This window comes from Erythrolamprus reginae, chromosome Z (assembly GCF_031021105.1).
Source record: "Erythrolamprus reginae isolate rEryReg1 chromosome Z, rEryReg1.hap1, whole genome shotgun sequence".
Lineage (NCBI taxonomy): Eukaryota > Metazoa > Chordata > Lepidosauria > Squamata > Dipsadidae > Erythrolamprus > Erythrolamprus reginae.
The window spans coordinates 104,475,574-104,498,541 of record NC_091963.1 but is presented as its reverse complement, the minus strand read 5'-3'; the positions used below and the strand labels follow the sequence as shown (position 1 = coordinate 104,498,541).

The 22,968-nt window shown below is 42.9% G+C and overlaps 1 protein-coding gene across 3 annotated transcripts in view; it reads right to left on the bottom strand.

Annotated features, from left to right (window-relative positions):
- The window catches only part of ERBB2 (erb-b2 receptor tyrosine kinase 2), an 86,616-nt gene that overhangs the window by 39,364 nt on the left and 24,284 nt on the right, over positions 1–22,968 (bottom strand). For all 3 annotated transcript variants that reach the window (XM_070730035.1, XM_070730036.1, XM_070730037.1), the window contains exons 2-9: positions 14,349–14,500; positions 11,300–11,486; positions 9,560–9,694; positions 7,388–7,459; positions 5,469–5,584; positions 1,177–1,318; positions 814–930; positions 238–364 (exon numbers count right to left, since the gene is read on the bottom strand). In XM_070730035.1, coding sequence (XP_070586136.1) covers positions 238–364; positions 814–930; positions 1,177–1,318; positions 5,469–5,584; positions 7,388–7,459; positions 9,560–9,694; positions 11,300–11,486; positions 14,349–14,500 — 1,048 coding nt within the window. The remainder of the gene's footprint in view (positions 1–237; positions 365–813; positions 931–1,176; positions 1,319–5,468; positions 5,585–7,387; positions 7,460–9,559; positions 9,695–11,299; positions 11,487–14,348; positions 14,501–22,968) is intronic.

Below are 22,968 nucleotides of genomic sequence, written 5' to 3'. Positions count from 1 at the left end.
GTGAAATGAGCCTCTATTTCTGAAAATAACTCTGTATGGTTATTTATGGATTAAAAAAGCTCACCTAGAAACAATAGGCTCTGGCTTTAAAAAGTAACGACACTTAATTGCAGCTCTAATTTACTGGGCTTGCTCAGAAGCTTCCCAATGTATTCTGGGATGCATTACCCAGAATCACTACACAGATGCATCCCAGAAACTGATACAGCCTTCTGACTCTAAAACTTGGTTACCTACCCTGCAAAGGTCTCTTTCAGAAAGGCTAAACTGCCAAAGATCTTGGTACAGCCAGTAAAGTGGTGGATGTTAGAGGCATTGACAGCACGGACACCTTTCAGGAAATCCATTCCTAAACCATAGCAGACTAAAATAGAGAGAAGGTGGTGTAGAATTAACTAAAGCAGGAAAAAAGGAGGCATATATTTATCTACACATCAAATTAAACCAACAGTGTAGGGCAATTTAACCTATGGAATTTACAAGACAGCAAAGGGACAGGTTGGTAGATTGGCCTTTTGTGGAGATATAACAATATGGAACTGAATATAACAATATGGAACTGAATCCTCTGCACTCCAGAGTTGGTAGCAAATTATTGAGATGACTGAACTCTAAAACGATAAGAATGAATGCCACACATGGAGACTAAGAAATGTACAATTAAGTCAAGGTGCCTGGAGTTTGGACAAGCATAAAACCAAAATCCATACATTCTCTGTCAAAATCAAGACAGAAAGTCAAGGATAATCCAGAGAAATAACATTTTGCTGTGTCCAGAAAAATGGAGAATCTTCAGCCGATTTCAGTTCTTACCTTCTGGGCAGGAACTGTCACATTTTTCACATTTCTGCATGGTACCAATGCTCACTTCTTGACTATTCTGGGGACACACCAGAGTGCAAGAGCCTACCTCTGCAGCCAAGTAATTATCTGCCATGAGATATGGAAAATTGGAGATGTTTTAAAATTTCGTGCATTGAAATTTATCAAGCCAAGAAAAAGGTAAAGCTACAATATTCATCTTGATAATTGCATGAATGCATGAGTGCCCCAAAAGGAGTGAGGAATCTCACATAGCAATATATCAAATGGTTGGAGATGGTTAGAAGTATGGTATCTACAACCCAACTATCTGCCTCTCGCTCCAAGCAAACCTATCTGTAAATAGAGGCTTACAAGGGCAATGAGGGACACAGGTTGCTCCAAAAGTGTAGCGTCCATTTGGGTTGTGTGTGCTTTCAAAAGCATCTGGATTGTAGTTCATTAAAGGTGGACAGTGCAGTTCACATATCCCACTGTGGTTAAAGTGCAGACAGGCCTGGAAAAACAAAAAGAAGTAGCACTTTTTTAAAAAAATAGAACAGCAGGCAAAATTCAAAGAACAGTAAAGGACAGTGATGGCGAACCTATAGCATGGGTGCCACAGGTGGCACACGGAGCCATATCTGTTGGCATGCGAGCCCTGGCCCTAGCTCAGCTCCAACGTGCATGTGTGTGCCAGCCAGCTGATTTTTGGATTGCGCAGAGACTTTGGGAGGGTGTTTTTAGCTTCCAGAGAGCCTTCAGGGGGATGGGGGAGAGCACTTTTGCCCTCCTCTGGTTCCAGGGAAAACTCTAGAGCCTAGGGAGGGTGAAACACAAGCCTAATGGGCCCACCAGAAGCTGGGATACAGGTCGTTTCCAGCCCCAAGAGGGGCTCTGGGGGGTGCAAGAAGCTCTTTTCACCTTCCCCAGGCATTGAATTATGGGTGTGGGCACTCACATAAGAACATAAGAAGAGCCATGCTGAATCAGGCCAAAGCCCATCGAGTCCAGCATTCTCTTGGGGCACATAATAATAATAATAATAATAATAATAATAATAATAATAATAATAATAATAATCTGTGTCACACAGTGGCCCACCAATTGTACATGGGGATCTTGAGCAGAAAGAGAAGGCAAGACCCTCCCTTTCTCCTGACCCCCAACAAGTGGTACTCAAGGGAATCCTGCCTGCCTCAACCAACAGAGAGGCGGCACGTGGACATCCGTTTCAATAACCACCGATACACTTGGCATCCATGAATCTGTCTAATCCTGCCTTGAAGCTATCAAGGCTGACAACTGTCACGACCTCTTCTGGAAGTGGATTCCATAAACCAATGACCCTCTGGGTGAAGAAATATTTCCCTTGATTTGTCCTCACTTTCTTACCTATGAGCTTTAGGGATTGCCCCCTCGTCCTAGTATTGTGTGATAGAGAAAATAATTTTTCTCTATCCACCTTTTCTATCCCATGCATGATTTTATACACTTCGACCAAGTCACCCTTTAAACGCCGTCTTTCAAGGCTGAAGAGACCAAGGTGTTGCAACCTGGTTTCATAAGGGAGGTGTGCCATTTCCTTGATCATACTAGTTGCCCTTTTTTGTACCTTTTCCAGTTCCATTATATCCTTCTTGAGGTGTGATGACCAGAACTGTACATAGGAGCGGTGCTTTGGTTCTTAAGACCATTGAAAATATGCCTTTTCTGATGGTCTTAAGTGACTCCTATGAAAGGGTTGTTCAACCCCTCTCTGGGAGGAAAAGCAAGAAAAATTGTGTCCCAAGAGACAGTCATTGCTTTGCATCAGGTAAAGACAGCAGGGCCGTTTTAAAAAGCACATTAATATAAACATTGGTTTAACATTGGTCTAGTTCAGTGTTTCCCAACCTTGGCAACTTGAAGATATTTGGACTTCAACTCCCAGAATTCCCCAGCCAGCGAATGCTGGCTGGGGATTTCTGGGAGTTGAAGTCCAGATATCTTCAAGTTGCCACGGTTGGGAAACACTGGCCTAGTTAATGAAAATACTCTAAAGCAGAGGTCCCCAACCGCCGGTCCGCGGACCAGGACCGGGCCGTTGGGGTTTTTCAGCCGGTCCGCGGCGCCAGGGCCCCCATCGGCCTTTCCGCGCTGCCCACCGCCCGCCCGATCTGCCCCCTCTGCTCCTCCGCCACCTCCTGCCTTTCACCGCAACTCCTCCCGCACCCGGAACGCACGCCCTGCCCGCCTCACCTTTGCCGAGAGCACTTTCGTCCCGGGCTCTCAGCAAGGGGGTTGCAGGAGAGGCGGGGCCGGCGAAGTTGATATTCAATGTCGGGGGAACTCGGGCGGTTGCGCGCGCTCCCTATCTCCCTGCTAGCCCACTCGGAATATTCAAAATAAGAAAAACCTTCGCCGGCAAAGGCTTTTCTTATTTTGAATATTCCGAGTGGGCTAGCAGGGAGATAGGGAGCGCGCGCAACCCCCGTGCGCCCCCGACATTGAATATCACCTTCGCCGGCCTCCGCTGAGAGAACGCCTGCCCCGTCTCTCCTGCAACCCCCTTGCTGAGAGCCCGGGACGAAAGTGCTCTCGGCAAAGGTGAGACAGGCAGGGCGTGCGCGCGTCACCGCTGAGAAGAACGGAGAGAGAACGAGAGTGAGTGAGAACAACAGACAGCAAGATAGAGAGAAAGTGAGAAAGAGAGAGTGAGAGAAAGGGGGGGAGAGAAAGAGATAGCAAGAGAGAGAGAACAAGAGAGAGAAAGAGCGTGAGAAAGAAAACAAGAGAGAAAGAGTGAGAGAGAGAGAAAGCAAAAGAGACAGAAAGAAAACAAGAGAGAGAAAGTGAGAAGAAGAGAGAGAAAGAGGGGAAGAGAGAGAGAAAGAGAGGGGGAGAGAGAGAAAGAGAGGGAGAGGGAGAAAGAGAGAGGGAGAGGGGGGAGAGATAGCAAGAGAGGGAGAGAGAGAAAGAGAGAGGGAAAGGGGGGAGAGATAGCAAGAGAGGGAGAGAGAGAAAGAGAGAGGGAAAGGGGGAGAGAGAGGGGAGAGAAAGAGAGAGGGAGAGGGAGAGAGAGAGAGGAGATAAAGGAAGAGGAGAGAGAGAAAGGAAGAGAAAGAAAGAAAGTGGGATAGAAAGAGAGAGAGAGTGAGAGATGCTCAGTGAGCCTTTCTTTGAAGTTGCCTTTCTTTCTTTCTTTCTTTCTTTCTTTTTTTCTTTCTCTTTCTTGCTTTCTTTCTTGCTCTTTTTCTTTCTCTCTTTTACCTTCCCTTCCTCTATTTCTTCTTTTCTTTCTCCTTCCTACCTTCTTCCCTCCCTCCCTCCCTTCTGTCCTTCCTCTCTTACTCTCCCCTTTCATAAGTTTCCTTGCTTCCTTCCTCTGTTCCTGTCCCTTCCCCCTTTCTTTCTTTCTTTCTTTCTTTCTTTCTTTCTTTCCTTCCTTCCTTTCCTCCCTCCATTTCTTGCTTTCCTTTTCCTTCCTCCCTTCTTTCCTCCCTCATTCCCTTCTTTCACTCCTTCCCTTACTCTCCCCTTTCACACCTTTCCTTGCTTCTTTGCACCCTTCTTCTGTTCCTGTCCCTTCCCTCTTTCCTTCCTTCCTTCCCACCCTCCGTCCATTCATTCACCCATTCCTCTCTTGATCGCCCCTTTTACGGCGCCGCTGACAGCTAGCTCCCCCCCCCCACCGGGCCATGGAAAACTGGTCTAGCTTAAAGCCGGTCCCTGGTGCAAAAAAGGTTGGGGACCTCTGCTCTAAAGGACAAGTAGACAGCTAAATTTTGCTTGCCAAAGGAAGCATCCAAATATTATTAAATCTTTGTAACAGTTGCTTAAGTGACAATATGCAAACACAGCACACCACACCCTACGAGGCTGGATTAAGAGGGACTGCACCAGAGTGACTGCCCTCACGGGCTGAGAAGACTTCAACATCAGCTTCTCAAATCCTAATACCATTAGGTTAAACAAGCCTTGACTTAGTATAATATAGGAATCCAACCATTAAAGTGAGAAACAAAGAGAGAACTCAACATACGGGGTCTTAAAAGTCAGTGAACACAACACCAGTGTTTTCTGGCTACAATCTTTACTGCTAGATCTATACTCTTTTGATCAAAGTAAATCAAACCCACAGGTGTGTTTAACCATGTGCAAAACATATCTGTTTAGGGGAGGTTAAGTTGGGTGGGTACGAATTAATAGAATAGAATAGAATAGAATTTTTTATTGGCCAAGTGTGATTGGACACAAAAGGAATTTGTCTTGGTGCATATGCTCTCAGCGTACATAAAATAAAATACACATTTGTCAAGAATCATGTGGTACAACACTTAATGATTGTCATAGGGGTCAAATAAGCAATGAAGAAGCAATATTAATAAAAGTCCTAGGATATAAACAACAAGTTACAGTTATACAGTCAACATGGGAGGAAATGGGTGATAGGAATGATGAGAAAAACTAGTAGAATAGAAGTGCAGATTTAGTAGAAAGTCTGACAGTGTCGAGGGAATTATTTGTTTAGTAGAGTGATGGCGTTCGGGAAAAAACTGTTCTTGTGTCTAGTTGCCTTGGTGTGCTTTGTGTGTCAACTTTGCTGCAATCAGAAAGTGGCAATCTGTTCAACGAAGTAGACCTCTCAAGGCTGGGGGAGAAGCCTCCAAAGCAGCCCCACTCACCAGGCAATCTGAATGCTTGGGTCCCGTACAGCCTGCTGCACACTGCTCATGGCAACAATCCGTTGGGTGTCCTCCTTTGCACCTCGGGCAGCTGCTGGCACAGATTGTGCTTGTCACTGTCAGAGAGCCAGAAATGAAGAAACCAGTCATTCTACCTCTCTCCCATACAAGAGGTCCCTGCTCTCAGATACTTTGCAGGAAGAAAGGACTTCAGTCCAGTCTCATCTTGAACCAGAAGGCACTGTATGGTTTAGAAACATAGAAGACAGATGGCAGAAAAAGACCTCATGGTCCATCTAATCTGCCCTTATACTATTTCCTGTATTTTATCTTACAATGGATATATGTTTATCCCAGGCTTGTTTAAATTCAGTTACTGTGGATTTACCAACCACATCTGCTGGAAGTTTGTTCCAAGCATCTACTACTCTTTCAGTAAAATACTGTAATGTTTTATCACGTTGCTTCTGATCTTTCCCCCAACTAACTTCAGATTGCATCCCCTTGTTCTTGTGTTCACTTTCCTATTAAAAACACTTCCCTCCTGGACCTTATTTAACCCTTTAACATATTTAAATGTTTCGATCCTGTCCCCCCTTTCCCTTCTGTCCTCCAGACTATACAGATTGAGTTCATTAAGTCTTTCCTGATACTTTTTATGCTTAAGACCTTCCACCATTCTTGTAGCCCATCTTTGGACCTGTTCAATTTTGTCAATATCTTTTTGCAGGTGAAGTCTCCAGAATTTAACACAGTACTCCAAATGTGGTGTCACTAGCACTCTATACAGCGGGATCACAATCTACCTCTTCCTGCTTGTTATACCTCTAGCTATGCAGCCAAGCATCTTACTTGCTTTTCCTATCGCCCGACCACACTGCTCACCCATTTTTATTGCTTGTTTGTTTGTTTGTTTTGACTTCTATGCCACCCAATCCTGCGGGACTCAAAGCGGCTTATAACAATAAAATACAATACAATGATTAAGATTAATCATGATTAAGAAGTCAAACATAAACAGTAAAAAACTGCAATACACCCCATTATATTATCGATAAAAACCCTTAAAAAGCAGTCCAATCAGGACACATACATACCAGTCACTCACAATTCGGTCATGCCTAGATGTAACAATCACAGCCATCAAGCCTGCCAGCAAAACCACTCTTTGCGGCCTTTTGGAAGCCAGTAGGTGGGAGCAGTATTTCTGTACTGCTCCCACCTACTGTATAGGAGCAGTATAAGGGCTCCTCCTTGCCGCCTCAGAGTCTCTCTTTTTTTTTTAAGCCTTAAAGTTTTTAATTTTTTCTATTCCCCTCACCTCACCTTCTTCTTTCGGCAGCGACTCTCCTCATCCTCTTCTTCCTCCCCCTCCCACCCAAATTCCGAGCTTTTATTTCTTTCCTAATGGGTTTGCACACATTATTTGCTTTTACATTGATTCCTATGGGAAAAATTGCTTCTACTTAAGAACATTTCTACTTAAGAACCTGGTCATGGAACGAATTAAGTTCTTAAGTAGAGGTACCACTGTATATTATACAAAGAGTTATCCTACAAAAGTTGTTCAAGATTTGTCATCGCAGCACAGAACACTGAACAAAGGACTTATATTACAAAAGGTTTTTACAGGTTTCATGTAAATTTTAGAAAATCTTCCTAATAGTAACTCGACAATGGAGCCAATTATCCAGGGGAACAGTAGTCTTCTTTTGCTGGACTAAATCTTTGCCTTCAACTCCAGATCTATACAGCCTCTTACATTTTAAGATCAATTCAGTAACATCTTTCAAGTTCTGCATTTCTTAAGCCCTAGGATCCTGGATTTTTAAAACAGATGTTGTCCATCATTTCTCCACATGTATGAGAGATGTGGCATTTTTCCCTCCCAGATTCAAATAAGTGATATTCCTTCTTACATATTTGACAGCTCCCTTTTGCTTCTCCCCAGCAGTGGTTATTATGTGGGCAGATTTGGTTGCAGTCAGGGCCTAGAGGGAAAGAGAACAGATTTTTAAAATATTACATCTAGGAGGAAGAAACATGCAAAATTGGAGAAGTAACAATTGTGAGATACCAGATGTGCTCAGCTGGGAGGACTGCAAAAATGAACTTGGCAAACTGTTGTGTATCTTGTAATTTTGCCAGGACACAAAATGCAGTTGTACTGGATTCAGCATCCTGAGAATATCTGCTTTCATTTTTTTAAAAAACTATGTTTCTAGTCCTTATACAGTATTTGTAATAGCAAGCAGAGTACGTGTAAGACACATTTTCTCAAGTCTCAAATGATAGAAACGTCTGAATATGATTATTGATGGAGAAGAGCAGAGTTTCAATGCTCCTTGTGAATAAACACAAAGCAGAAAATATTATAGAAGGCATTATACAAAACAAAACAAAAATATTTATATTTGCTAATATAATACTGAATGCAGAATTCAGCTTTTCCTCATGTGAATTTCAGCAATTTGGGCATAGAATCCAGATGTCAGGGCGAAGCCATTTTATTTGAGATCTGTTGCCTGCCACACTTTATACTATTCTATTATGCATTTTCTACTGTAGGAAAATGAGAGAGGGGAACATTCTTAGAAGCAACGTTCAGGTAAATCCAATGTTCCTTTACCCTTACCAATAAGGAAACTCCAATCCCTCCCAAAAACCCTTTTGGTGGAAAAATAAAATTGGCTATGGAGCTAACTTCAAAAAATGATACAAAACCTTATGATGCCAAATAAAACAGCATGTACCAATTACTATTGCAAGCAGGAAGAAGAGCTGTTGCACAGAAAATCCAATCGTGCCTTTGTAAATTACAAATTTAAAGATTCAAAACCATCCCACCTCCAAAAGGGATTGCATGAGGTTGTTAGTATGTAGACATAACAAATTCTTTCTAGAAAACCAAAGTCATCCTTTATCTCTGCACCTCGGCACAGATTGGATAAAGTGAGGGATTTGTGGGTGTAAGGACTTGAACTTTCAACTGGATGGTGAAACCCGGAGGACTTCAGATTTGGGTTTCACTCAGATGTATTAACATGGCTCTATTAATAAATTGGGACTTTGAGGAATACTTTGACTTGGATTCTGATTTAATTTTGAATGCTATTTGGAACCCTGACATTAGACGTAATATCTAATATCTAAAAGCTTAGATAGTGCTCACTGGCTTATTAGGCTGACAATATGACATCAGCCAGGTCAGAAATGGGTAATTCCTAGAATGCTAATGGTGGGGTTGGTTTTCATTCTGACATTTTGAATAGATGAACTGTGGATATACTGTAAGAATAGGAAGGAAAACAGAGACAAATGATTGGGTTACAATCAATTGTAAGAACAGCACTGAACAAATGATATTTATGGTGGTTCTCAATAGTTTTGGTGCCACAGTATCCTGTAGTCACAAGGTCATGACATTCTCTACAGGCTTCCCACAAGCAAAGTCAATGGGGAAACCAGCATAAAATTGCAGTCAGATGAGATCCTCACTTAATAGGGCAACTGGGATTGCTGGAATTTCCATTGCTAAGTGATATGGCCCTATGATGTAATGCTTTATGACTGCATCACTTACAGATAGTAATTCCAGTCATAATTGCTTTGCAAGTCAAGCACTACCTGGAAGTTGATAAGAAAAGAATACGGCTGGTTCATCCAACCTCCCAGGTTGTAGAAAGAGTTACAGGGAAGCATAAAATGAGAAAACAGTAATCCAGTGCAGAGATAAAGTTCAGGGTCTATAAATCTATGTTCTATTTGTTATTCCAGTTATTATGGGCATGCTACATGTAGAAAACTAAAAACACAGATATGATATCTAGGAACTTCAGAATTAGCTCCAGATAAGAGCAAACATAAGCCAACTTGTATCACTAATGGCAGTTATGAAATTCACTTTATCTCAGGGTAAGACCTCTTAATTTTACCAGAGACTAAACAATACCGATAAACAACCAAAATTTCGAACTTTACTCAGAAGAAACAAGGAGATATGAAATAATCCCAAAGCATAATTAAAAACAACAATTTAGCTCTGCACATAATTTCCCTGTGAAGCCCGGGGTCTAACTAATTATACTTACAGTTCCTACGGCGATGACTGCTGATCTCAGTATTGTTTTGCCAATTATACTTATGGAAGATAGCTTCCCAATGTATGGTTTCTTGGAAGCACAGCTGGGGGTTCCTCTCTATAATCACATTACCTTTTAAGATCTCTGGAAGCAAACAGGAGGAAAGGAAGGGTCAGCAAAGGGAAATGAGTTAACAGTCTGGTTTTGGTCATTACTTTAAAACCACATAATTTAGTCTATTAGAAAGTTCAACCTGTTGTCACAACTGAGCTGAACTATTACAAGCTGTGTATAAAGTTGCATTACACTTCCTGAAGTTAGCTTGAGGTAGAGGTAACTACCAGCTAAGCGGTTGGCACATTATGATCACAATGAATCTATGCTGAGGAAAATATGCCTAAGGCATACTTATAAGTTCATGGCACAAGCAATGTAAACTGAAGAGGCAATCAAACTATTCTCCAAAGCACCTGAGAGTTGAACTGTGTGTGTGTGTATATACCCACTAAAACCCTCATTATGTATTGGATAAACAAACAAACAAACAAACAATGGGTGGAAACTAATCAAGGAGAGAAGCAACTTAGAAAAAAAGGAGAAATTTCCTGACAGAACAATTAACCAGTGGAACAGCTTGCCTCCAGAAGTTGTGAATGCTCCAACACTGAGAGTTTTTAAGAAGATGTTGGATAACCATTTGTCTGAAGTAGTCTAGGGTTTCCTGCCTAAGCAGGGGGTTGGACTAGAAAACGTCCAAGATTCCTTCCAACTTTGTTGTTGTTGCTGTTATTATTAATTCATGGCACAGAGCAAGATTTAAGCAACAAATATCATATCTTGCAGTTCAGACTGAAATATGACGGCATATCTTCAAGGGGGCTTTGTGTGGGGATACAGGAACAGACTATCAATCAATCACTACACTACCAACAAACCTTTGTTCATACTTTGTGCAATGAATTCATTGTAAACAGAAATATAGAACAGTTTGGAGCTGCTAAAACTTGTTGGCAAGAATTCAGCATTAAGAAATGGGCCTATCAAGACTTCCCATTTAGAAGTGAGCTAAACTTTTCAAATCCACATTATTTCAAATTCTGAACACATCATTTGGAGCTCAAAACAGTGTCCTGGCAATTCTAGAAGTATCAGATTTGCACACTTCTTATTTCTATAAATGTGAACTGGAGTTGCTCTTAAGGCTATCTGTGCTGTTTGTGTGCTGAGGTTACAAACATTATTGGTCCATTATCCATTGCCAGGTCAGAATCCTAAAGTCAAATCCATATTATGAAGCAAAGTGCATAGCTAAAGTCAACCTCAGCACACAAACAGCACAGATCAAACAATGTATTTGAAGCTGTCACAAGATAATCTTGTCTTTACAGCAGCCACATAGCTCTTGTCAGTGGGGTCTCTTTTGAGATCAATATGCTGTTTTTTCTAGGGACAGAAGCAACGAGTCACTTATCTGAAATAGAATAGGTTCTCCTGCTTAAATAAGGCACTTGACTAGAAGACCTCCAAGTTCTATTCTATTCTATTCTATTCTATTCTGTTCTGTTCTGTTCTGTTCGGTTCGATTCTAGTTTAGTCTAGTCTAGTCTAGTCTAAATTCTAATTCTATCCTATCCTTATTCTATCCTGTCCTGTCCTATCCTATCCTGTCCTATCCTACCCTATCCTATCCTATCCTATCCTTATTTCTATTCCTCTTTCTGAGAAACTGTCCAGCCCATCTTAACACACCTGTTAGCTTCAACATGCCCAGTTCCTGCAACCCCACGTCTCCACTGGGATCAGCATTGTCTAGGACAGCCAGTGCATACTTCTCCTCATAAAGCTGGGTCCCACGAATGATCAAGAGGCTGTTCAGGTGCAAACGGCGCATGTGATTCTTGGCTATTAACACATATCCCTGGACTTCTCTGATATCCTGAGAAGCAGAGAGACAAAAATGAAATATAAATGTTTCAGGGTGCTTGTATTTGCAAAAGATCGCCCAGTAAGAACATGATGAAGATATGGTCCTCCAGAGCAGAGAGGCCAAAAAACCCTCCTTTACTATTGATATTTGTTCTATCGGGCTCTCTGGTAGAACTCCTCCCAAAAATTCACAGGTACAAATTTCAGATACAAACACGTTTGAAAATTCAAAACAATGTTCTTTATAATGAAAATTCCCTTAACCTAAGCCCTCTTTTGGTATAGCAAAGAGCACTCGTCTCCAAACAAACTGGTAATTTGTACAAGTCCCTTATCAGTTCTGTAATACTTAGCTTGCAGCTGTGAGGCAATTCACAGTCCTTCTTTCACAAAGTGAAACACACTTTGCTCTGGTTTAGTTTCAAAGCAGGGGAAAATCAGCACACCAAAGGTCAAAGTCAGTAAAGCAGTCATGAAACACAACAATCAGATAATCCTCCACAATGGCCAAACCCACAGGCTGCTATTTATAGCAGCCTCACTAATCACAACAGCCTCACCCAACCACAGGTGGACTCATTTTCTTTGATAATAATCTCTCAGTTGTTGCTGCCTATGCATCGCTCTCCGCATGTGTGGCTGTATCATTACCGGAATTCATTGCTCACAGTCACTCACGCCCTCATCACCTTGAGATTCGACTACTGTAACGCTCTCTACATGGGGCTACCTTTGAAATGTGTTCGGAAACTTCAGATCGTGCAGAATGCAGCTGCGAGAGCAGTCATGGGCTTACGTAGGTATGCCCATGTTTCACCATCACTCCGCAGTCTGCATTGGCTGCCGATCAATTTCCGGTCACAATTCAAAGTGTTGGTTATGACCTTTAAAGCCCTTCATGGCATCGGACCAGAATATCTCCGAGACCGCCTTCTGCCGCACGAATCCCAGCGACCGATTAGGTCCCACAGAGTGGGCCTTCTCCAGGTCCCGTCAACTAAACAATGTCGGTTGGCGGGCCCCAGGGGAAGAGCCTTCTCTGTGGCGGCCCCGGCCCTCTGGAACCAACTCACCCCGGAGATTAGAACTGCCCCTACTCTCCCTGCCTTCCGTAAAGTTCTTAAAACCCACCTTTGTCGTCAGGCATGGGGGAACTGAAACACCTTCCCCGGCCACGTACAATTTATGTATGGTATGTTTGTGTGTGTGCTTGTTAATATAGTGGGGTTCTTTTTAAAACTATTTTAAATACTTAAATTTATTGAATCTATTTGGATTTGTACGATCGTTTATATTTTTGTTGTGAGCTGTCCCGAGTTCGCGGAGAGGGGCGGCATACAAATCTAAATAATAAATAAATAAATAAATAAATAAACTCTTGTTTTGAATCCAAGGAGGAGCTAGATAATTGATCTCCTTCTGAGCTGTCTGCCACACTCTCCTCCTCCCTGTCACTCATGTCTTCTTGGTCAGAGGAGCCTTCATCAGCAGATTCCACCCGGGGGGGGGGAGGCAAAACAGGCCTGTAGCATGTGGATGTCTCCCCCACATCCACAGTCCTTGGGGTAGGAGCTGGGCCAGAGCTAACCACAACAGTATTGATAGGGTTTTTTAAATTAGAATTTTAAGATTGTTTTAATGTATTATTAATTGGATTATTACTGTTTTTCTGTTTTTTGTACATGCTGTGAGCCTCCGCAAGTCCTCGAAGAGGGGCGGCATAGAAATCCAATTAAATCTAAAATCTAAATCTATACTGGCAGGGTCAGATGAAAACTGAAGGGCAATAGCTGGAAGACCAGATTCCCTGACCCAACAGACTCAAATCTTGCCTGAGCATGTTGCATACAAAGAACAGAAAGCTTGTGGTTATACTGTTCTATGTGTATAACATACTGTTATTATTTGGGGAACATGTCAAGCCCTACTCAAAATGCATATTTGGGCTTACTGCAATATATTTGGGTTCAGCCCAAATAGATATTTTGAGTAATGTTTCCCAAACCTAAAGTTTGTGATTTACAAACTGTGGGTTGTGAAGGAATCAGAAATATTGCTAAAACTTATTGATAAAACCATGGTTAATAATATAAATAATGAATATAGTAAGTGCACTCAATATTATAGCATGTAGGGGGGAAGTGGTAGATGATTTGTATTTATATTTTCATTCACTTTTTATTTATACCTATCTACAGTATATCTTTGTTTCCACATATTCTGTCTATTCTAAACTTGTAGGTGTTGCTTAAAGCCAACTTTTCTGGTTTGTAAATTGTGAGTTTGACAGAAAGACTAGGTTCACATATTATGCTTTGGAATGTTTTGTTTAATAATGATTCGCCTAATTGAATTTCTAATATTGAATAATGAAATTTCATTATGGCTTAGCATGTCACAGAATCTAAACTAGCTTACGGGTTACTGAACCTTGCATAAGCAATCAAATTCAAATTCTTGGCATCCAAGTCAACATCTTGTTATGTTGCTCACCTGCAGGAAGGTGAGCTACTGAAGCCCTTTTAGGGAGAAATAAAAATATGTACAACTAAATTCAAGTAAAGCTATACTTTACTAAATGTGGTGAATATTTGGAGTTGGTCCTGGTAGACAATGTTTTTGTAACCTCCAATCAGCAATGTTACCTTCTTAAATTCTAAGGGCAGCTAAGTGGAAACATGTGGTGTTTCTTATCTTTCTTTCTTTCTTTCTTTCTTTCTCTCTTTCTCTCCTTCCTTCCTTCCTTCCTTCCTTCCTTATTTATTTATTTATTGGATTTGTATGCCGCCCCTCTCCGCCTTCCCCATCCCCAAACTAATAAAACAAAGAAGTTTGGAAACACCATCATTTTTCACATTAAAACTGTACCTACTTTGAGAAAGGATGTATCCACGTCTGCTGGTAGGTATGTGATCTCCAGATTGCCCTGCACAACTTGGCAATGCTCATAGAGCCAACGGAGGGTGTCCGGGTGGTTTTCTGGACTCGAGGGGGGCTGCAGTTTCATATCTGTCCCTGAGCATACTGAGAAGAAGAAAAAGGGGGCGGGGGGTTATCATGAAGCTCAAGAGAAAGAAGGAGCTGCTCAATAGGATTTCAACTAAATGGCAAGTAAGACATGCCTGGTTACTTTGATCACAGGTGCAACTTCTGAATTCCTTCAAATTCCTCACAATGATCCGAGATCAAATATTCAACACAGTTTTTGAGGGTATTGCCCTAACCAGCCTCTGCTCCCACTAGCCAACCAATAAGCAAACACAGAAATTGGCCTGCACTCCCTGCTCTCCTCCATTGCAATAAGCCTGGCTTCCTTCATTAGAAAATAAGAGAAAGTAAACTATAGTTGCAAAAGGGCTGAAGTCCAGCGCAAAGGCATTATGGAGCTCCAAAGTCTGCAGAAGGTAGAAATTAGTGTACCTTCCTGCTAACAGCAAAGATGCAGGCCCACAGGTCCATTTTTTATCATCCCAAGTAACAAAACAGAGATTTTCAGTTGTAGATTTGGAGTGGCAAAACTGGATGGTAATTAATTCAGTTGTCCAAGATAACATTAGATGGGGAACAAAAGGATGTGATTCCAAGCACTATATGGAGGGACGTGGGTTTTTTTGCTTTCTTAGGATCTATTCATTGGCAAGGTATATCATATATCATTTTGGAAAGTTTGAATTAAATTGACAGGATTTAACATCTTAGTTTTACACTGCAAAATAAATGTAAACTGTAAAATGCATACAAGCCAAACATTTCATTGTATATTACTAAACAATCACTGAGAAAAGAACATCTTGAGAATCTCAGCTATTTTTCTTTTTTAAGCAAGTACAGTGTTCAAAATTGACAAGTTTATAAAATTGTCTAGTGCAGAGGTCCCCAACCGCCGGTCCGCGGACCGGGACCGGGCCGTTGGGGTTTTCCAGCCGGTCCGCGGCGCCGCTGCCCTCCCGGCAGAGGACATTATGCAGGACAGGGTGGGGCGTCGGGCAGGGCGGGGAGAATCAGGAGGCTCCTTTGGCGGCTGGGGGCTGCCTGGCTTTGTGATTTTGGCTGGGGGGGAGTTAGGAAAGTCCTACTTCTCCCCCCCCAGCCAAAAACTCAAAGCCTATCTGCTGGATACGGGCGATGAGCGGGACGAGCGGCGCCGAAGCCGGTGGCTGTGGAAGCTGCTGCAAGAGGCTTCCGCGCCGCTCTGTCCCACTCATCGCCCGTATCCAGCAGATAGGCTTTGAGTTTTTGGCTGGGGGGGGGACTTAGGAAGGTCCTACTTCTCCCCCCCCAGCCAAAAACTCAAAGCCTATCTGCTGGATACGGGCGATGAACGGGACGAGCGGCGCCGAAGCCGGTGGCTGTGGCAGCTGCTGCAAGAGGCTTCCGCGCCGCTCTGTCCCACTCATCGCCCGTATCCAGCAGATAGGCTTTGAGTTTTTGGCTGGGGGGGGACTTAGGAAGGTCCTACTTCTCCCCCCCCCCAGCCAAAAACTCAAAGCCTATCTGCTGGATACGGGCGATGAGCGGGACGAGCGGCGCCGAAGCCGGTGGCTGTGGCAGCTGCTGCAAGAGGCTTCCGGGCCGCTCTGTCCCACTCATCGCCCGTATCCAACAGATAGGCTTTGAATTTTTGGCTGGGGGGGGAGAAGTAGGACCTTCCTAACTCCCCCCCCCAGCCAAAATCACAAAGCCAGGCAGCCCCCAGCCGCCAAAGGAGCCTCCTGATTCTCCCCGCCCTGTGGAGAAGTGTGGAGGGCTGCGTCACTAAGCTCCACCCCTCCATAACCCCACCCCCATTTGACCAAAGCCCCCCCCCCTGGGCCGTGGAAAACTGGTCTAGCTTAAAGCCGGTCCCTGGTGCAAAAAAGGTTGGGGACCTCTGGTCTAGTGTATATACTGAGTGGACAATAGTGCCCCACAGAACATCCTATCTTGACTCCTAATTAGCAGGACTAAATCAGATTAATAGATGTGGATATGTATACACTTGATTGATGTGCACAATTTCACAGCCTGCAGAGTTCCATTGTGAGGGCCTAATGCATATTAAAATGAACATGAACAGCTTTACAAGGTTTTTTAGCACAGGATGGAGTCTGTGTTTCTAATTCAAAAACTAGTAAGAGCAATAGTGACTGAAGTCACATATTGTATACGCAAATATTTCAATTCTATTTTGCTGAACAATCTACAATAGTCTATTTCTTGTAATAGCTGGGTTTCCACCTCATATTTACATTACTCACTTGTTATAATGACCGAATATGAAAATATTAACTTGATGTGCTGTCGACTGCTAAAATATCTGGCTTTTTTTTTTCAGGTACATATACGGTATCTTGTTTTCCAAAAAAGAAAAATATGAGAATCTAGGTGCATGGACATGGATTGTCTGGGTTAGGAAAATAACTTTTGCTATTCCTTGCAACATGCAGGGTTTCCTACTATACTGTATATGCAGGATTTCATACTATATATAGTAGTCGAGATTCGACTACTGTAATGCTCACTACATGGGGCTACCTTTGAAGAGTGTTCGGAAACTTCAGATCGTACAGAATGCAGCTGCGAGAGCAATCATGGGCTTTCCCAAGTATGCCCATGTTACACCAACACTCTGCAGTCTGCATTGGTTGCCGATCAGTTTCCGGTCACAATTCAAAGTGTTGGTTATGACCTATAAAGCCCTTCATGGCATCGGACCAGAATATCTCCGGGACCGCCTTCTGCCGCACGAATCCCAGCGACCGGTTAAGTCTGGCGGGACCCAGGGGAAGAGCCTTCTCTGTGGCGGCCCTAACCCTCTGGAATCAACTCCCCCCGGAGATTAGGATTGCCCCCACCCTCCTCGCCTTTTGCAAACTCCTTAAAACCCACCTCTGCCTTCAGGCATGGGGAAATTGATTCCCCTGGGCCGTTTCTGTTTTATGTATGGTTGTCTGAGATGTATGATTGTTTTTTATATTAAGGGGTTTTAAATTGTTTTTAACTATTGGATTTGTACTGTTTTACTGTTGTGAGCCGCCCCGAGTCTTCAGAGAGGGGCGGCATACAAATCTACCGGTAATAAATAAAAATAAATAAAATAAATAAATATAATTAAAACATATTTTTCCTGGAAAAATGGAATGTGGCTTTTAGCAGTTGAGACTCAGAAATCCAAGAGGTCATTATCCTGTTTCATTGCATGGCATTCTGGAGAAATTAAAAAAATGCAGAGCAGGATGGCAATATAATAAACTGCTTTGAAATAAATGTGGGTGGAAGGGGTTTTTTTTTGCTTTCTGGAATTCAATGTGCAATTCAATAGTGGAAATCTGGTATCCATCCAAGCTTTTCCAAGCCAAGCAGGAACTTCTCAGATCTTTTCAGAAAAACCTACACTTCCTGTGTCACTATCCAATTATTGAAATCCTAACCAAAGTCAGCACACATGTTCCCAAGTATAATTCCATGCCTCAATATAATCCTCCCCCAGATTCACAACATGCAATAAAACAGTTGTACAGTTTCTTTAGGAAATACAATGAACTCAATTTAACGTGGTGATTCGTTTCAATAACTTCCTATTGATTTCCTGTAATAACCTAATTCATCCCAGCTGGTTTGTCTGCGTCTGAGTCACACATTCATATTTCTCAGCAGGGGATGTGAAACAAATTGATTTTGAAGAACTGGGTTTTAAAACACTTAGTCTATCCTTTCTTTTCTTTTCTTTTCTTCTTTAAAGATTTGCTTATTCCAAAATATACTTTACTGTGATTTGCTATCTGGAAGGGACTGATTTGATTCCAAATCTTGTTTTGTCGCAAATGGTACAACACTGGGAAAGCTGGCAAACAATTTATTTCCTTCAAACTGATCTCTTTTTTTTTTAATTCAGCATCCATTCCTCCTTGAACCTATCTCTTCTTGTTCTGCCATCTACATTTCTAATTCCCAGATTCAAGTTTAATTTATTTCTCTTGATAATATCCAACACTCATGCACGCCAGCCACCTAGTCTTCCGGGTTCCAGCATGGATGGGCACGCAAAGACCAAATGGCCAGTGCAAAATGCACATACTAGAAACCGGAACATCATTTTCCCGGTACATGCAAGTGCTCTGAGCAGCTCTTCTAGTGCTACTGAACATGTGAGTATCAGCTGACTGGTGCAGCAGAACCCAAAAGAGCAACAGACAACAGCTCGCATGCCCAAAGATGCAAAGGGGATTCTTAGTGGTTGCTCAACTAGCAAATGCTCTGTCCTGCACATTGGGAAGAAGAATCTGAACTCCAAATACGAACTGAATAATCAAATTATCACAGATAACCCCCACTCAGTTAAAGATTTAACAAAAGACTTAAGTGCCAAAGCCCACTGCAACAACATAGCCAAGAAGGCTTCAAAGTTGTAAACCTAATCCTACGTAGCTTCTGCTCTGGCAATCTCACACTAATTACCAGAGCTTAAAAAACTTTCGCCAGACCCATCCTCGAATACAGCTCATCTGTTTGGAACCCATATCGCATCTCAGACATTAACACCCTTGAAAATGTCCAAAGATACTTCACCAGAAGAGCCCTTCACTCCTCCACTCGAAACAGAATACGCTACGAGACTAGACTTTCAATCCTGGGCCTAGAAAGTCTAGAACTAAGACGCCTTAAACAAGATCTAAGTATTGCCCACAAGATCATATGCTGCAACGTCCTGCCTATCGGCGACTACTTCAGCTTCAACCACAACAACACAAGAGCACACAACAGATTTAAACTTAATATTAACCGCTCCAAACTTGACTGTAAAAAAAATGACTTCAGTCACCGAGTTGTCGAAGCGTGGAACTCATTACCGGACTCCATAGTGTCATCCCCAAACCCCCAACACTTTACCCTTAGATTATCTGTGGTTGACCTATCCAGATTCCTAAGAGGTCAGTAAGGGGCGAGTACAAGTGCACTAGAGTGCCTTCCATCCCCTGTCCTATTGCTCTCCTATATCTCCTATACCTTTCTTCTATTCCTATATCTCTTCTTCTATTCTTTCATTGATATGTTCTATTACTATATCTTCTTTTCTATTATTTCTTAGATATATTTTACTATGAGTATCTCCTCTATAACCTTCATCATGTATTTTACTATGTGTATATACACACATATACCCACTAAAACCCTAATTGTGTATTGGACAAAATAAATAAATAAAAATAAATTACTATGGGAGCAGACGTCAGCCAGGACGGGTGGGGCCTCCCTCCCGCCCTCCCTAAGCGGGCTTCTTGTGCATCCTCAGCCCTCTAGCCTGCAGCACCAACACACATTGTTAGTCTGGAGCACTTCGCTGGCTCGGCTGTCCCAGAAGAGCAGCAGCCGCAAGGCGAGGGGCAGGAGTGACTGGCTGGCCCCCCGCAGTGGCTCCCCTGCTGGCAAGCCGGGCTCTCGGTGGCACCTTGATGCGTGAGGAGCTGTGCTCTTCTCCGGCCCTCCTGGGGCAGCTCGCTTCCCCGATAGCAGCTCTTCCTCTTCCAGCATCCCAATGAGAAGCAGCAGCATAAGAACCACCACGACCACCACCTCTGGCCAGAGCAGCTTTGGTTGCTCTCTTCCTTTGTTCATGGAAGTTCTTTCTTTCTTTTTTTAAATTTAAAGTTCTAGCTTTGAGTAAATTTTTTGGGACTGCACGATAGATAGGTCCTAAAATATGTGTGCATTTTGGATTTTTTTTTTTAAATGAAAATCTCTTTCTGCTGAAGGTAGAATGAGGTGGGACCCTTCTGCTACACAGGGAGACCCTGCATAATTATAGCCCACTTTTTCCCCTGTGGGGAAATGGAAGGAACAAGGCCATTCTTTGACTTCCCTTCAGGACACCTTATCCAAAATAGGACTGAAGCCTCTCTAGTTCCGAGCAAACATTTGCTTACTTTTGCTGCGATCCATTATTAAAGTTCTTCTTCAAAAGGGGTAAATTTACTTTTTATACTTCTTTATACCTTTTCATCCTCCTCTTTCAAGAGCTGAAAGTTTGGATGGCACTGAATTGCTCTTCTTTGACCAATGTGAGAAGGCCGCATTCTTCCCAGCTTTTCAAAATGGTCTGATATTACTTTGTCCTTGTTTTGAGTCCTGTGTTATACTTCATCAAAGCTTTAATAAATTGGTGGGTCTGAACATGTAATCCCTGGCTCCTTCCAATTCTTTGAATAAGAGAGTACATTAGCTTCCAGGTAGCTGGGACCTGGGCCAGGTGAATCAAAGATATGCACTCTCTATTATACTGAAGTTTGTTCTCTGCCTTTATAGAGATGACAAGGTGCCGAAAACAGCTTGAATATGGGGCCATAGTATCATTTGCTACTCAAATGTCTACTCAAGTATGTGCCTTGGGCTAGGAGGACACATGTCTGTTCATGAAATAGTTGGGCAAGTGAGATTTTATGGCCATGGGCAGGGGCAAGAATTTATGGCCCACCAATGTTGATTACACAGTGTGTGTGGGGGGGAAACAACCTTACTACCTGTAAATACCTCAACTTAAGCTGGGAAGTCAAGAAGAATCAGAAGAAAATGTAAACTGAGTTTCCAGTTCTCATAACTTGTGCAATATAATAAGAGAGGCAGACTCAGTGAGGAGGCTCTTTTGATTTTAACATTGGACATGGCATTGCACCAGAGTACCTCCGGAACCACCTGCTACCGCACGAATCCCAGCGACCGATAAGGTCCCACAGAGTTGGCTTTCTCCGGGTCCCGGCGACTAAACGATGTCGTTTGGTGGGCCCCAGGGGAAGAGCCTTCTCTGTGGCGGCCCCGGCCCTCTGGAATCAACTCCCCCTGGAGATTAGAACTGCCCCCACCCTCCTTGTCTTTTGTAAATTACTCAAGACCCACCTATACCGCCAGGCATGGGGGAGTTGAGACACCTTTCCCCCAGGCTTTTTTATATTTATGTTTGGATATGTATGTGCTGTTTGTTTTTTAAATATGATAGGGTTTTATGTGCTTTTAATATTAGATTTGTTTTCGCTAGAATATTGTTTTTATCGTTGTTGTGAGCCGCTCCGAGTCTTCGGAGAGGGGCAGCATACAAATCTAATAAATTAAATTGAATTGAATTGAATTGTAATTTAAGACAGTTTGCTTCTGCTGTTTTCAATGTGATCAATGAAAATAATTCTTCATCAAATATAATTTATCCTGAAATCTCTAGCATATTCAGTTCAGCTTTCTATTGACTGTTGCTTTATTGCAAAAATACATATGTAGCTTGAAGGCCTCTCATGTATACAGTATACCATATTTTTCAGGGTATAAGATGCCACCCTAAAAGAGGGTGGAAATGTTGGTGCTCTTAAACACTAAATAGAACCATTTTTGCCTCCCAAAGTCCCGCCCAATTTTCACACAAATGGAGTGGATAGAGAGTCTGGGAAGTCGGCAGAGAAGGACTGGTGGAGGGCAAAAATGCTCCCATTCTTTATGAAAAAAGAGTGAAAAATGGCTAGTTTTTCACAAAAACTGTGTTTTTGCCTTCTAATTACCCCATGTAGCCTGACTGGAGGAGGAATTCTGGGAGCTGAAGTCCACAAGTCTGAAAGATGTCCAGTTTGAAGTTTGTGAAAAAGGTACATGGTTGTAAAAAGTATTCTGGTGCAATGGTGTGACAGCCCTGGATGAAAGCGCTCTCAGCAAAGGAGCTGCAAGAGGGGCAGGGCGGGGGTTCCAGAAGCACTTGGATGAAAGCGCTCCCAGCGAAGCGGCTGTGAGACTGCTTTCGCCCAGCACTTTGGGAACACCTACCCCACCTCTCCTGCAGCCCCTTCGCTGGAAGTGCTTTCGTCCAGGGCTGTCAGCGAAGGGGCTGCAGGAGAGGCGGGGCGGGCATTCCGGAAGTACTCGGCAAAAGCGCTCCCAGCGAAGCGGCTGCAAGACTGCTTTCTCTGAGCACTTTGGGAATGCTTGCCCCGCCTCTCCTGCAGCCCCTTCACTGGGAGCACTTTTGTCCAGAGTGCTTTCTCCGAGCACTTTCTCCGAGTGCAGAATCCCGGCGGGGGCTGTAATCAAATTGGAAATCCCAGCGGTGACAGTCACAAGGCAGGGAAATCCCGGTGGCAGGTCAAAGAGCGCACACACAGTACGAGAGCACACACCCAGTAAGAGAGCCCACGCACCCGGGCTCGGGTTCGTAAAATGAAAATGGTTCTTACAATAAGGCAAACAAATCATAAACCTATCACAAACAGTTCGTATGAAGGGGCGTTCGTAAGACGAGGTATCACTGTACTTATTTTGCTTTGCTAAACAAAAAAAACACTGTTTAGCTAAGAAGGTTAGTTATAAAACTCAGAACAGCTAACAATAAGCTTGATATCTGGAATGGATGTCCTCACCTCTCTCTTTCTCCCCCCCCCCCCATTCTTTACTTCTTTCCCCATAAAGTCTTTCCCAAGGCAGATGAGAAAATGAAGAAGAATCAGCTTCAGCTTGTCAAAGAGTCATTGTCAGCGGTGGTG